The sequence below is a fragment of the Sceloporus occidentalis genome, unplaced genomic scaffold, assembly GCF_023333645.1.
Source record: "Sceloporus occidentalis isolate IW3139 unplaced genomic scaffold, rSceOcc1.0.p SCAF_20, whole genome shotgun sequence".
NCBI classification, from domain to species: domain Eukaryota; kingdom Metazoa; phylum Chordata; class Lepidosauria; order Squamata; family Phrynosomatidae; genus Sceloporus; species Sceloporus occidentalis.
The window spans coordinates 4686704-4702116 of NW_028317000.1; the positions used below are offsets into that span (position 1 = coordinate 4686704).

Genomic DNA, 15413 nt, shown 5'->3' on the forward strand with positions numbered 1-15413 from the left:
GTCATACATAGATACCGGTGGATTCGAATTACAAGAAAACCCACATGATAGAATCATAGAGTTGGAAGAGACCCCGAGGGCCATCCAGTCCAACCCCATTTTGCCATGCAGGAACTCACAATCAAAGAATCCCCGAAAGATAACCATCCAGCCTCTATTTAAAAATTTCCAAAGAAGGAGATGCCACTACTTTCCGAGGGTGCATGCTCCACTGCTGAACAGCCCTTACTGCCAGGAGGTTCCTCCTAATGTTAAGCTGGAATCTCTTTTCCTGTAATCTGCATCCATTGCTTTGTGTCCTATTCTCTGGAGCAGCAGAAAACAAGCTTGCTCCATCCTCAACGTGACACCTCTCTAAATACTTAAACAGGGCTATCATATCCCACTTAACCTTCTCTTCTCCAGGCTAAACATACCCAGCTCCCTAAGTCTTTCCTCATAAGGCATGGCTTGCAGACCCTTCACCCTTCACCCATGGCATTGCTATAGAGAAGACCCTGTTACATGTACCTATCAACCTAACTTCACAAAGTGTTGGGCCATGCAACAGGGCCTCCTCTGAGGATTTCAAATATCATGTGGGTTCATTTTGGGCACACTTCTTGCAGCCATGGTTTCCAGACCCTTCACCATTTTGGTCACCATCCTTTGGACATGCTCCAGATTCTCAACAACCTTTTTGGAATTGTGGTGCCCAGAACTGGACACAGGACTATTCCAAGTGAAGCCTGACCAAAGCAGAATACAGTTGCACTATTACTTCCCTTGATCTAGACACTATACCTCTATCGATGCAACCTAAAACAGGTTCACCTTAGAGTTACCATAAGTCAGAAACAACTTGAAGCAAGCTGAGGGCAATGGAGGAAAGTGGGAGGAAGAGAGAGAAACTGGGACACTTTAACAGCAGCTGGAAAAGTGGAATAGCAGAGGATTAATCGGGACTGTTCCTGCCGAATTGGGAAGGTTAGAAGGTACGTCTTTGTGCCACCGAGAAATGGCACAAATGGCAAATCAGAGGAATGAGTTCTAGGCTTGTTCCATCCTAAGTGGAAAGAACTGGGCCTTGTAGGGAGGTATATTGCATTATGCATGTCCTCGCCTACAACAATACAAGCCTATATACAGAGGTTGAATTCCTCGGTGAGACCTAGGCCCCTGCGGTGCTCAGATTCTAAGCTTCTCAGCAGCCGCACATTAGCAGGAATGCCGCCTTGTGTTTCCAAAGCGCAGCTCCAGTGCTGAAATCACGATGCGCCGGTGACGTCAGCCAGCCTCCCAACGCCCATCGACAATAGGCCTCCATTATCCACAATATTGCTAATTCAAGGGAGGGGTTCTGCAGGACGACGAAACGGAGAGAGATAAAAGAGAGACGTGGAAAAGGAGATTTCCATAAGGCTGGGAAAAACGGTCCCTGCTAGCATCCCTTCTCTTACAATTTGAGACTCTTCTACAACTTCATCCTCCTTTGTCTCTCAACTGTACGGACAGTTGGTACCCACAGATCCTTTACCCATGGATTCAAGCATCCACGGCTTGAAAATGCATATTCCAAAAGCAAACCTTGTTTTTGCCATTTTATATAAGGGTCTCCCTTTCACTATGCCATTGTATTTAATGGGAACGGAGCATCCATGGGTTTTGGTACCCACAGCAGGTCCTGGAACCAAACCCCAGCGGATACCAAGGGAACCACTGTATTGCATTGCCAACTGACCATAGCACCTGTGCCCATAATGTCAGGACAGATTGGCAGAAGTCACTGAGCAAAGCTCTCTTCGCAGCAAGGCGATAAAAGGAGGATCAACAAGGCTAATCTCTGAAGCTCAGGTCAGGCTCACAAGGCGCAAGAGCAGGGAACCAGAGGAGAAGTTGGCGAACGTATAGAGAGGAGCTAAGAACCAGGCTGCATTCGCATTGCTTTTAGCTGCTGCGTTTTTTAATGATGCGCCAGCCGCTGGACACACAACTGGAAGCCTTTGGTGCACCCCAAAAAAGGGGAAAAGGAGCATATTAATATTCAGAAATTAGTTTAGAGGTTTCTATATTGTTATAGGGTGCATACATTAAGATATAATCCAGTTTTGCACCACTAACTGCCCTGGTCCCATCCAAGAGATCCCTGGGATTTGTCGTTTTGCAAGGCACCATCGCTCTTTGGCGGAGAAGGCTAAAAACCTTGTAAAGCTACAAATTCCAAGATTCGAAAGGATGGAGCTACAGCTAAAAATTTTCCATCTAGACAGACTTAGCCACTTCTTTGTCAGAGGCTCTGTTAAATAAGGCATAGCCATACGTATTTAATCCATGCCTTGTATTCGTGTTGCTGTAACCTGCCTTGATCCGTAAAGAGAGGCAAGATGCAAAATTATTATTATTATTATTATTATTATTATTATTATTATTATTATTATTATGCCTGCCCCCCCCCCCCCAAAAGCAGCATCTGAGGGTGCTTCTACACTGCAGAAATAATCCAGTTTGGCACTGCTTTTTATTTTTGCACCTCCCGATGCTGCTTCTTTGGGGCCGGGCATGGATCAAATAGGTATGGCTATATCCTATTTAACAAAGCCTCTGACAAAGAAGCTCCTAAGCCTTTTTATGCTATCCAGACCTCCTTTTCCCCCCTTATCCTCTGTGTTAAATGGACGATTTTTTAACAACATCGGCATTGGGAGGATGAGAAAGAAGGCTGGAGAAACACAGACTTTCGGTGCTAGTCGAAGGCTTTCAGGGCCGGCATCCATAGTTTTTTGTGGGTTTTTCGGGCTCCGTGGCCATGTTCAAGAAGAGTTTATTCCTGACGTTTTACCAGCATCTGTGGCTGGCATCTTCAGAGAATGCTGGCATGGAAGAGAGTGGGTTATATATACTATGTGACCCTACTCTCTTCCATGCCAGCATTCTCTGAAGATGCCAGCCACAGATGCTGGCGAAACGTCAGGAATCAACTCTTCTTGAACATGGCCACAGAGCCCAAAATGCCCACAAACTACTACTTTCGGTGCTAGGTTACAGCAGCATATCTATAGTAAACAATGCAATAATGTTCGAGCTGGGAAAGAACGGGATTTTGTTCTAGCCAATTTTACTGTGTCTGTATCTGCTTATGTACAACAGGCAAGGTAAACCGAAACTTCCTCCAGAATCTCTTACTGAGCATGAATGAAAAGCAAAAAAGGGGGTAAACAGATAAGCCATCCTAACCTGCTCCCCAACTCTCAACATGTTAAAAAAGCATTGCTCTCTATATATCTGACCATCAAAATAGAAACCATAAGACATAGCGGGTCGGGGAAAGAAAAGGTTAGCTCTGGAAGTGTTTTGGAAGAAGCGTTCAAGTGGACGTTTCAACGTATTTTGCTTTACGTCTCCAAAGCTGGTTGTTTCACTTTATACCTAAATTCTACCCAAAAATCTTCTATTATGTTTTCCACCTTGTCTTTGCAAACTGATTTCCATCTTCTCTTTTCGGCTAAGCATACAACCAGATTGTCTGAAATGTTTTAGGGCAACAAAGTGGGTGCATTTCTACAATGCAATGCCGAACCCCAAACTCCGGGGCCTTTTTGAAAACAGATGCCAATCCAATATCACTCCTTGAATTATTTAAACATTACCGTTATATAACGTTATGTTTTTAAAAGCAAAGACTCGTGTATTAGGTGGGTCGGTAAAATTATTCAGCCGCTTCCAAAACAGGGAAGGGCAGGCTCAGGAGAAGGAAACTCTCTTGATCCTCTTTTGCTCGGAAACGTGTCTCATTGATTTTTGGCACAGCTTAGATGCCGATAAGCAACGGTTTCGGATTGTAGCCTCGGAGCAGAATCCGATGCGTGTTTACTCAGACGGAAGTCCCACTGTGGCAGTTCAGCCGCCGTTGGTTTGGGGTTATCCAAACAGCAAATTGGCATAAACGCTCCGTCTCCGAGGGACGGAGATTTTTTTTGGAACTGGAGAATAAACACAGGAGGAGCTGTTGGCCGACTTGCAACGCCAGCGGATCTCATTTTGCAAAAATGTCGGCTCCTTCCTTTTGGTGCAACTATCTACCTTCATTCTAGACCCATTCTAGACCCATTTCCCACTAGGAGAGCCCCCTTCAACCAACAGATTTAAATGCCAAGGAAAGAGATTCCACCTAAGCCTTATACATAATCATGCATCATGTATTTTGTGCTTTTGGGTTGCCCAAATAAAGGTTATCACTATTTCCTGAGTTTGGGATATTATTGTACATGTAAACAAGACCATGCCTCATGTATTTTATGCATTTGGGTTATCCAAATAAAGGCATCCCTGTTTTGTGGATTTGGGATGCTATTGTACATGTAAACATAACCATGCACCATGTACATTGTGCATTTTGTGGATCTGGGGTGTTATTGTACATGTGAACATTACCATGCATCATGTATTTTGTGCATTTGGGTTGTCTGAATAAAGACATTTTGTGGACCTGGGATGTTATTGTACATGTAAACATGACCATGCATCATGTATTTTGTGCGTTTGGGTTGTTCGAATCAAGGCATCCCTGTTTTGTGGGTTTGGGATGTTATTGTACATGTAAACATTACCTTGCATCATGTATTCTGTGCATTTTGGTTGACCAAATAAAGGCATCCCTGTTTTGTGGATTTGGGATATTATTGTGCATGTAAACATTACCATGCACCATGTACTTTGTGCATTTTGGTTGCTGAATAAAGGTATTTTGTGGATCTGGGGTGGTATTGTACACATAAACATTACCATGCATCTTGTATTTTGTGCATTTGGGTTGTTGGAATAAAGGCACCCCTGTTTTGTGGATCTGGGATATTATTGTACATGTAAACATTACCGTGCATCATGTATTTTGTGCATTTGGGTTGTTCGAATCAAGGTATCCCTGGTTTCTGGGTCTGGGATGTTATCGTACTCCTAAACATTAGGAAGAACTTGTTTAGTTTGAGAGCTGTTCCATAGTGAGTTGCTCTCCATCTCTGGAGGTCTTTAAACAGAGGTTGGATGGCCAACTTCCAGGAGCGGTGTAGCTGCGCATCCCTGCATGGCAAAGGATGGACTACATGGCCCTTCAGGTCCCTTCCAAATCCATGATTCTATGAACTTTATCAAACCACTCTCATTCTTGCCACAATTGGGTTAAGTGCATACATACTGGTTTGGAAGCACTCCCTGCTTGCGCGCCTCTTCAATAGTGCAACTATTGGTCTTGTTGAGGCTCTTCCACCCTTGTCTTTAACCCGACCCATGCTCTACCCAGCATGGCTTTCATTTTTGTGTGCGGGTGTTTTGTTTTGTTTTTTAACACACTTCCAGAGTTGCGCCCATGCTAATCCAAACCAGTATGCATGCACTTCAATAACGCAATTGTGGTGAGAATGAGGGTGGTTTGATAAGGTTCAGAGAACCATAGATTTGGAAGGGAAGCCCTCCACAGTTGACTTTTGCGGATTTGATGCTTTGCAGAGTTGATTAATATGTCCTCTCTAGGAATCCCAAGGTCCTCCAACGCAACTCTATGCCCAACTTTCACTAGAAGGTGCGCTGGGGAACATAGAGATTTCTAGAGAGGACACTTCTCTCAGCATTTGTTGGTCCTTCAGCATTCTCTGGAGATGCCAGCCACAGATGCTGGCCAAACGTCAGGAATAAACTCTTCCAGAACATGGCCACATCGCCCGAAAAACCCACACAAAACTATGGATGCCGGCCATGAATGCCTTCAACTAGCACCAAAAGTTGGTGTTTCTCCATCCCTCTTTCAGCATCCTCCTAATGCTGATGTTGCTAAAAACTGTCCACCTACGCAGAGGATAAGGCAGGAAAGGTCTGGCTAGTATAATAAGACTTAGGAGCTTCTTTGTCAAAGGCTTTGCTAAATAAGATATAGTGATACCTATTTAATCCAGGCCTGGCCCCGAAGAAGCAGCAGCTGGGGGTGCAACTACACTACAGAAATAAAGTGGTGCCAAAATGCATGGTTACTTACAAACTTAACCCAACTGAGAACTGGCACCAAACCAGAACAATTTTGGAGCTTATTGATGGGTTTTCCCCATCAGTGGAAAGGCTAACCACGCTTGGCAGCAATAAGAACAAAATAGGGCTGGGCAACAGGCATTGCCAAAGGCCCTATGCTTCCACTTTTATGGTGGTTTATAAATCGGATTGAGTTTTTCATATGTTGTGGCAGATGGAGCTTCTAATGGGTGTGTGTATGTCCTGGTCTTTATGTTTTATTACATTTTAAATGAGTTCCTAAAACTGCTTTTAACCTGTGTTTTTTAAAAACAGAAGCCTGGTTTAACTGAGTTTTAACGTAGAATCACGGAATCATAGAATCGTAGAACTGTAGAGTTGGAAAAGACCACAAGGGCCATCCAGTCCAAGCCCCTGCCATGCAGGAAATCCAAAACAAAGCATCCCTGACTTTTGTATTAATAAGTTATTTTTTTAGTTATGGCAGGTGTTTTTAGTGGATCAAAGGCTCCATACAGACAGGCCAAAATAAAGCTGCTTTGGGTCACTTTGGAGGTATGCTGTTTAAATGTGGCATGCATCCCAAGAACCCAGAAGCCGCACCAAAGCCACAATCCAGTCCTAAGGACTGGAGCACAGCTTTGGCACAGCTTCCGGACTCTTAGGACACATGCATCATTTAAACAGCATACCTCCAAAGAGCCCCGAAGCAGCTTTATTTTGGCCTGTCTGCATGGAGCCTAAGCCACCTCAAATCCTGAGCTGGGAGAAAAAGGATATATAATCAATCAATCAATCAATCAATTCAAAACATCTAGAAGGTACCAGGTTAGGGATGGAAATGCAAGGCGTCGAAGCAAACAAAAGTGAACACTATGGATCTACAGGTGTTAAGGGCCTAAATACTGTGAAGGCACCAGATTCCTGTCTGATCTTGGAAGCAAAGCAGGGTCAGTCCTGGTTAGCGCTTGGATGGGAGACCACCAATAAATACCCGGTGCTATAGGCTGTATTTCAGATGAAAGAACTGGCAAAACCGCCCCAGAGTATTCATGAATTCTGCAGGGTTTTCTTAGGCAAGGAATACTCAGAGGCGGTTTGTCAACGGTCCAAAACACGCTGGACAAATAATCCGGTTGGAGACCACTTCAACTTTCAATACTAGGAAATCCTGGGAGTTGTGGTTTATTGTAGCCCCAGAGCTCTCTGAGAGAGGAAGCTCAATGTCTCACAAAACTACAGTCCCCAGGATTCCCTAGCATTCAGCCAGAGCAAGTGGCCTCAAACTGGATTATTTGTGTGGTGCCTTCCTCTGAAATACAGTCCGCCCTTGCCTTATGTGGGGGACCCCTTTGCGTAAGGCAAACCGTACGTATACTCAGGCCCCATTCATTTGAATGGGGTGTGCCCCTGTGGCATGTGGCGCAGCGCGTGCCATGGGCACACACCTCATCCATTGTATTAGGGCTAGCCATCCGCATGACCTCGAGTCCGGGTATGGTAAGCCCGTGTATGGTGCGGGCACACTGTATAGCCTATAGCACCTGGTAGTTCTTGGCAGTGCCACTAAAACAGTGTGATAGAGAAGTGGACATTGCCATCCAAGGAAGTCTAGGTTTAGCTCCAAGGCCTAAGGTTCTCAGCCATCCAAAGTTCTCACCTAACATAGTCCTTTCCTTCAGGACCATGAGGTCTAGGAACATGCTTTCCTTTGGAAGGACTCAATGACACCTGGTGTTTTTTTTAACATACGGAAGGTTTCTGGTGGTCACTCCAAAGCAAGACGGGTGTCTGGATCCTTTGGGAGCCATGGCTAGCACTGATCCAAATGGACCATTGCTCCAATATCTGCCACAAGCCAGGAAGAAGACACAAATGCTCTGAAAGGCAAGTCCAAAGCAATGGCGAAGGGGAAATGCCGGTCTCCCTTCCACTCCCAAATACTTTTGACACTCCTTAGTTTTGTAAAAGAAGTGAAGCATGCAAAGATGCTTGTGTTTTTCAAGACCTGAAGATCCCTCTTCACCTGGAAACAAAACAAGTTTGGGGATGCTCCCAAGTGGGAAGGTCTCCCCAAAAATTCAATCCACCTATTCCTCCATCCTGATCTTTTTGGGGGGAGAGATACAAGCCTTCTGAGACACTCGCTCCTGTGCTAGGGCTGCATCCACACTGCAGAAGTAATCCACTTTGGCACCACTTTAACTGTCATGGCTCAACACTATGGTATTTTGGGATCTGTAGGCCTGCTTGAGCTGCATCTGCATTGCAGAAATAATCCAGTTTGGCACCGCTTGAAGAACCATGGCTCAATGCCATGGCATTTTGGGATTTGAAGTTCTGTGAGATCTTTAACCTTCTTGGGCTGTCTCTGTACTGAAGAGTTAATGCGGTTTGACATCGTTTTAACTACCATGGCTTAATGCTACGAAATTATGGGAATTGTAGTTTGTTGTGGCCCCAGTGCTCTCCGGCAGAAAAGACAAATGGTCTCATAAACCAAACTACAGTTCCCAGAACTGTACAGTATTAAGCCACGGCAGTCAAAGTGGTGTCGAACTGGATTATTTCTGCAGTGTGGATGCAAAAAGCGACTGCACCGTTTAAATTTTCTGACTCATGATCACCGGCAACTTGTTTTTCCCCTCTATGTATTCTTTAACGGCGATATCCAGAGATAGAATAAACAGGGTCCGCCATCAAAACTCCACAGGCCAAACTGTTGCTAAAGGCCCAGGATAGAAAAGTTGACACCTCCTCTCCTTTCCCCGGGATCTGTTTTCAAGTCCACTCGCCGCAAGGCTTTCCAAATGCAAATCTCAAAACCGAGACAACCCTTGGTTATGTAACCCCAGCAATGGACGGATCAGTTCTGTTTCCCTAGACTTTAGGCTGAGAGAGGCTTCTTCGAATTGACTCAGCAAATGAGTCCCCCTTTTCCTCGCCTTCCTCTTTCTCGCAGCCAACATTTGTACCAGGCGTTGCAAGAGGAACACCTGCCAAACAAGGAGCATTCGTCACACTATGGGAACGGAGACTCTGCCGGTTCCCTATCCTTGCAAAACACTGGCATTCCCAAAACTAAGGGGCTCGGATACATATTGATAGTGATACGATATTGTATTGATATTGTAAGCCACTTCGATCATTTGGAGGAGTGGATATAAATAAATATCATCATCGTCATCATCATCATCATCAACCATTTTTGCTCCCGGGTGGTTTCAAAGACTAAACCTCTGCATTCTGAATTGCACCTCATTTTTCAATTGCATTCTTTTGGGGTGCATTAAATATTATGATGCTTTATTTATATAGCGCTCTAGATTTACATTTAAATGGATTTTGCTCTGGTTGCTACACCCTTTAAAGGGGTATTCGAGGCTGACAATACTATTTACAACCTGGCAAAGCTTACCATGATGAGATAAATATGGAACTTCTTTTGGGGCAACTTTCTTCCTGGCCACTTGCAAAAGCTGGAGGTGTCCCTAAATACAATTCACGGCAACGACAAAAACTCTTTCGAGATTTCATTGTTGCCGCAAATCGGGTTTAAGGACGCCTCCAACTTTTGCAAGTGGCCAGGAAGAAGTTGCCCCCCAAAAGTCCCATATTTATAGCAAACCATGGATCCATATTTATAGCAAAACATGGCACAAACATGGCTCTATCTAGGGTGCATCCGGACTGATCTAAAAGACCAGAAAGTCCCAGATTTTGTTCCTGTGCGTTCCGATTTTTATTTCGGAGACCCATATACATTTTGGTGACCCCAGAATTTTGGAGTGCAATCTGACGAAATGCGCAAAGCAGGGAGTCCCAAGAGTTGTGCCAAACTGGCATTTTTAAACTTGGAAACCTTCGCTCTCTCTGCAAAACTGCATCCTTTAGCACTGATGCCAGGTTTGGCTAAAAATACATATTCCCCTTTTACTTCCCAAAGGTTGTTGTTGTTGTTGTTGTTGTTGTTGTTATTATATCCTGCCTTTCTCTCAAGACTCGCAACATTAAAAACACCAAGTTGTTTGCATGTGTTGACAAATGAAGAATTCGCTTCCTATTTTCCTTCCCATTTTTCCGCCACCGACCGAATGAAATCCAGTGAGTCTTTATATACTGGATACCTTTATATATTGAGAAGAGGCGGTTGCTGCTATTGAGTCTGTTTGCAAGAAGAATGGCTCGATTATTCTAGGAAATAAAAAAGGATAACTCTACCAAACTAAAGGAAAGCTTTGCAATCTCATGCTTCCCCAATGCTTCCTATGTGCGTTCCAAGTTCAGGCTGAATTTTGCAAATTCCATGCCTGAGGATTCGCACCAGCAACCCGGATTGTCTCCCTCTGTCTTCCAGCTGAAAGAAATGGGGATATCCGAATACAGACCCTCTCCTCTGTCTCAGCGACAGCCCACTCTCTAACCCCATCGTGCGGATGGTTAAACACCCAGCTTTTTTATTCACGCCGCCGCCGCCTCCCCTCTTTGCAAATCCTCTGGGTGGACCTCCTGCCATCTGCTACTACCATTCCCCCCTCCGCCGCCTGCCATCGGGAAACTGCTTATTCTTACAGGCCTCCTTCGGACGGCCTTCTTAACCCTAAGGGTTGCATGGCCCATAACCCACCGGAGCAAGCGATCCGCAGCTTTGCAACCCACAATTTTGCCCCCCTATTGTCTTCTGTATACAATTCTAGGCAGTGCTTTTCTGTCATCTCCTCCCTAGCTGCTCCGCCCGGATTCAACTTGCTCTTTTATATCACACTTTCTACATCTATTGGTGATTTATAGTCCACTTTCTACATGTATGCCTGTTTTATAGTCCACTTTCTACCTCTATTGCTGCTTTATAGTCCCCTTTCTACATCCATTGCTGTCTTATAGTCCACTTTCTACATCTATCGCTGTCTTACAGTCCACTTTCTACATCCATTGCTGTCTTACAGTCCACTTTCTACATCTATGCCTATTTTATAGTCCACTTTCTACCTCTATTGCTGTCTTATAGTCCACTTTCTACATCTATCGCTGTCTTACAGTCCACTTTCTACATCTACTGCTGTCTTATAGTCCACTTTCTACATCTATTTCTGTCTTATAGTCCACTTTCTACATCCATTGCTGTCTTCTAGCTCGTTTTCTACATCTAGCCTCCTTTCTCTCACAGCACACGCAACCCTTACAACACAGGCACACCTCTGTTAACAAAGCCCCTGACAAAGAAGCTCCTTTTTTTTACAAATGCCTTTTATGCATACACAGCCCCTGTTTTTTCTCCTTGTCCTCTGTCTAGCTGGAAGGTTTTCAGCATCAGCATGGAGAAGACGGAGAAGGAGAGCTGGAGAAAGACAGACTTTCAGTATAGCAGTTTGTCTGCAGCCATCAATGCAATAAAAGCATTGGAGAAGAGTGGGATTCTGCAGTTGCAAATCCTACTTTAGGCGTGCATTCAATCCTACTCTAGGCTTGCATTCAATCCTATTTTAGTCTTGCATTCCCTGCCTATAACAGGCAAGGTAAACAGCAGCTGCCTCCAAAACCTCTTATTGGCATTATGTGAATAGCTAAACGGAGAGAAAAAAGGAAGATCAACCAGGTACGCCCACAGCGTGTTAAACAAACACAGACCAGCATGTTTAGCCTCCAAAACATAAACAACAACAACGAAAGCTGGTGAAAGAAGACTGTTATCTCTGGAGGCATTTTGGAAGAAAGCTTCCAGCAGTCTTGAGACGTTTCTGTTTACTTACGCTAGGCTTCCCTGACCTGGTTGTTTAATTTCACATGTGCATGTCGTTCCAAATAAAACATCTGCTTAAGCATCTTCTTTTGTGTGTGTGTGTGTGTTATAGGAGCCAAGCCCTATCCTTTCTATGTTATTCCTGCCTCCGGTACCAAATTTCTCCGAAAGATGCAACGCTCGGGAACGCTACCCGAGGTCTTTATCCGTACAACATTCCCTTCCCGAGTCCCTTTGCAACGCCTTACCTTTATGCATCCCAGTGTACTTGTCCTTAATGACTGTCAACTCGTAGATTTTGCCAAACTGTTCGAAGATGGGCTTCAAGTCCTTTTCTTCCAAATTGCGGGGGATTTGTCCGATGAAAAGTTTGATGGCGTCTGGTTCCTTCATTGGTCCAAAAAGGAGACGGAACTGGAGCGAGCCTCGAATTCGGAATGGTGACTCCAAACAAAAACGAAAGAAAGAAAGAAAGGGGGGAATAAAGGAGGGGGAAAGGGGGGGGGGGAAAGAAAAGAAAAAGGGAGTCCGGAACAATAAAATGTAATAAAATAAGTCGAATCCCAACCTGGACTTGACAGTCTTCGTGCGGCGAAGAGAGAGACAAAGAGATCAAAAGCTGCCAGCGGTGTGAGAGGCAAAAAATGTCCCTCCGATCTCTTGCGCTTTAATGGAGCAGCATTTTCCCCCTCCTTTCCCAAACCCTTCTATTATTTATCCTTACAAGAAGAAAAGAAAAAAGGAATAATAATAATAATAATAATAATAATAATAATAATAATATATTTTGCTGTCTTGTCTCGGTACAAAAATGGAACGAAAGCCCAATACGGAGGCGTGTGCCGACAGTCAGATCAGATATATATGTTTAAAAAATACGTTTTGGCCTCTATTCCTGGGGGTCAGCCCCCGACTCTTCATCCCAATCCGTCCGATCCGGCAATTACGGAGCTTTGCACGCGGTTAATGACTTTATCGATCAACTTTCCTTGAAGAAGAGGAGGCGGTGGCTGAGATTTCTTGGGTCGGTTGTCAACGGTCTTCCTTCGTTCCTTGCTTGCTGGACGGCTTCTTGATCGATTCGTCGGTGACCCTTCTCCGCCCGAATATTTCACCCCTTCCCACCCCCTTTTTTAAAATATATACATATACCTATATATATGCATGTCTATGTGTATCTATCTATCTATCTATCTATCTATCTATCTATCTATCTATCTAGATATATATATTAAAAAATCCTTCCCACCCCCCCAAGCCCCTCTCCAAGCTCAGTTTCAGCTGCTTTCGCAGCTCCGGCGGTCCCTTCCCTTAATGGATCTTGAGCTCTGTTTCAAATCTTTTTCTTTACCAACAAAACCCTCCAACACACTCACACTTACACACACACACACCATACACACACCCTGAGCCCGCCCTCCTCCTTTCTCCTGACTAATAATCATGTCAGCTTTAGGGACCGACCACAAATTGCTGGCGCAGGGAAAAGAAGCATAGAGAAGCATAGGTCGAGGCTGGGAGTCTGAAGCCTCTCCAAAGGGAACCTTCTTGGGCCCCATTCCCACTTATAGATAAATTGGGGTGTGATCCGAATCAATCAGAACATGGTTCCCACTCCATTTGCCCCGATTGCCCTTTCTTGCTGCACAATAAAATAAACTTGTGGTTCATTTGTGAATGTGAACTTGTGGTTCACATTCACAAATGAATCAGTTCAAAATGGACCCGCTCCAGCCGGCTGAAGGGCAAAGTTACATCGAGTCTGATCTGCACGCGGTTTACGCTTGTGCAGAATCGATTGATCCAGAAAGACGTGCAAAAAAATCAGCATTGAAAAGATGCAGGTTAAATGGGTCTAGCGCATGACACACTCCCTCCCCCCCCACTCTCCAAATCAGTTCAAGTGGGAACCAGGGTCATTGCAACTGCTTCAACCCGATTTCTCAGTGTGCCTTCAAGTCACTTCCAACTTATGGGTTTCATTGGCGGAGGGGTTGCCATTGCTATTCTCTGAGGCTGAGAGTGTGTGACTTGCTATTTTAATGGGACAGAGGCTAACGCTTAGGGAGGCGTCCCACAGTATTAGTTGTTAATCTGTTGCGACGCTTATGTGTTCATCGTATCCTTGTTGTATTACAGTGCACCCTTGGCTTACGCGGGATCCGTTCTGGACCTCCCCGCGTAAGCCAAATATCGCGTATGCTCGAGCCCCATTCAAGTGAATGAGGCTTGTGCACCCGGCGGCATGGCGGCGCAGAGGCATGCACGCACCATGGGCACGCGCCCCATTCATTCAAATGGGACGTGCCACCCCTTGTGCCCTGCGCGGCTCTACGTGGCTTTGCGCGTAAGCTCAAAGACGCATATAATGCAGGTGCACTGTATTTTAGAGATGTTTTAATCTTGTATGTTGACATTGGAGATTGTGCACCATGCGGCAAGTTTTGCATTATCTACTGATGTTGTTTTATTGCGTTTCGATGCCTGCTGTGTAAAGCGCTGCGTAAAGTTTACAATGATCGTTGTTGCTGTTGTTGTTTTTAATGTTAAGATGGAAGAGAAATGAAAACGGGAATTACCTTTTGCGGGTTCTGTGTCCACCTTCAGACGGTTCTGAAGAAGAGCGGACGCTGATCCGTAGCAGCGAACCACTGAACTGTCACTGCGCCTTTTCAATGTCGGATGCTGAATGTCTCCCAATCCTGAAATGACAGCAAACAACACTCTTTAGTTCTAATCCTTGACATAAAATGGAGTAAAAATACATTGATTCCAACAGAGCTCCCGGTTCGCACAAAGAGCTCCTATTTGTTTGTCCACAGTAAAGCTAGACTGCCACTGAACACAGAAGCTCCATTTTGCACCATTTCAATTCATGCTCTAATAGCCAGCATTATAGTAAATGGAACAAAAGCATTACAAGACAATAGTATATACAATTTAAAATCAATTCAGCCCTCATGAAAAAGAAAGCCATAGGAGGTCTAATAGCCAAATATTTAACACACGGCACAAATAATCCAGTTTCAGACCGCTTCAACTGCCCTGGCGCAGTGCTAGGGGATCCAGGGAATTGTAGCTTATTGTGAGCTCTCTGTCAAGTGAAGGCTAAATGTCTCACAAAACTACAGTTCCCAGGATTTGCTAGCATTGAGCCAGGGCAGTTAAAGCAGTCTCAAACTGGGTTATTTCCGCAGTGCGGTATGGACCAGCGTTGTTTTTCTACCCTCCTACGGCGATTGATAGAAACTGAGCAGAACCTGGCGACTTTGGGAGTTAATCACCACAGCTACTAGCCATTGATAAGTGACTCCTAGTAACTACTACGGCAGCTACTACTACGTCTTCTCCTGCCTTTTGCAAAGGATGGGACTCAAGGTGGCTCTGTTGTTGTCGTTGTGTGCCTTCAAATAGTTTCCAACTTACGGCGACCCTAAAGTGGAGCTATATTGGGTTTTCTTGGCGGATTTTCTTTAGAGGCTTAGGCTGAGAGAGTGTGCCTTGCCCAATAAACAATGCACTTAATAATTTTGTGCATGAAATGGCGTTTGTGCGCATTGGACGACCGGAAAGCAAAGGTGTTTCTATCTCAGCCGATTTTGGAAAAGGTAAGAGCGACTTTACCTGTCGCAGAAGCACCTTCCGTCTCCAAGATCTACAGATTAAACATCTCATAGCT

General features: G+C 44.7%; 1 protein-coding gene across 5 annotated transcripts in view; it reads right to left on the minus strand.

The window, feature by feature from the left end:
* The window catches only part of LOC149301822 (CUGBP Elav-like family member 3-A), a 67289-nt gene extending 54348 nt beyond the window's left edge, over positions 1-12941 (minus strand). For all 5 annotated transcript variants that reach the window (XR_016272127.1, XM_089483215.1, XM_089483214.1 and 2 more), the window contains exon 1: positions 11983-12941. Coding sequence is in view for 4 of the 5 variants with exons in the window: in XM_089483215.1 (XP_089339341.1) it covers positions 11983-12127 (145 nt within the window). In the remaining variant the exon portion in view is untranslated. The remainder of the gene's footprint in view (positions 1-11982) is intronic.
* Positions 12942-15413: the final 2472 nt, after the last annotated feature.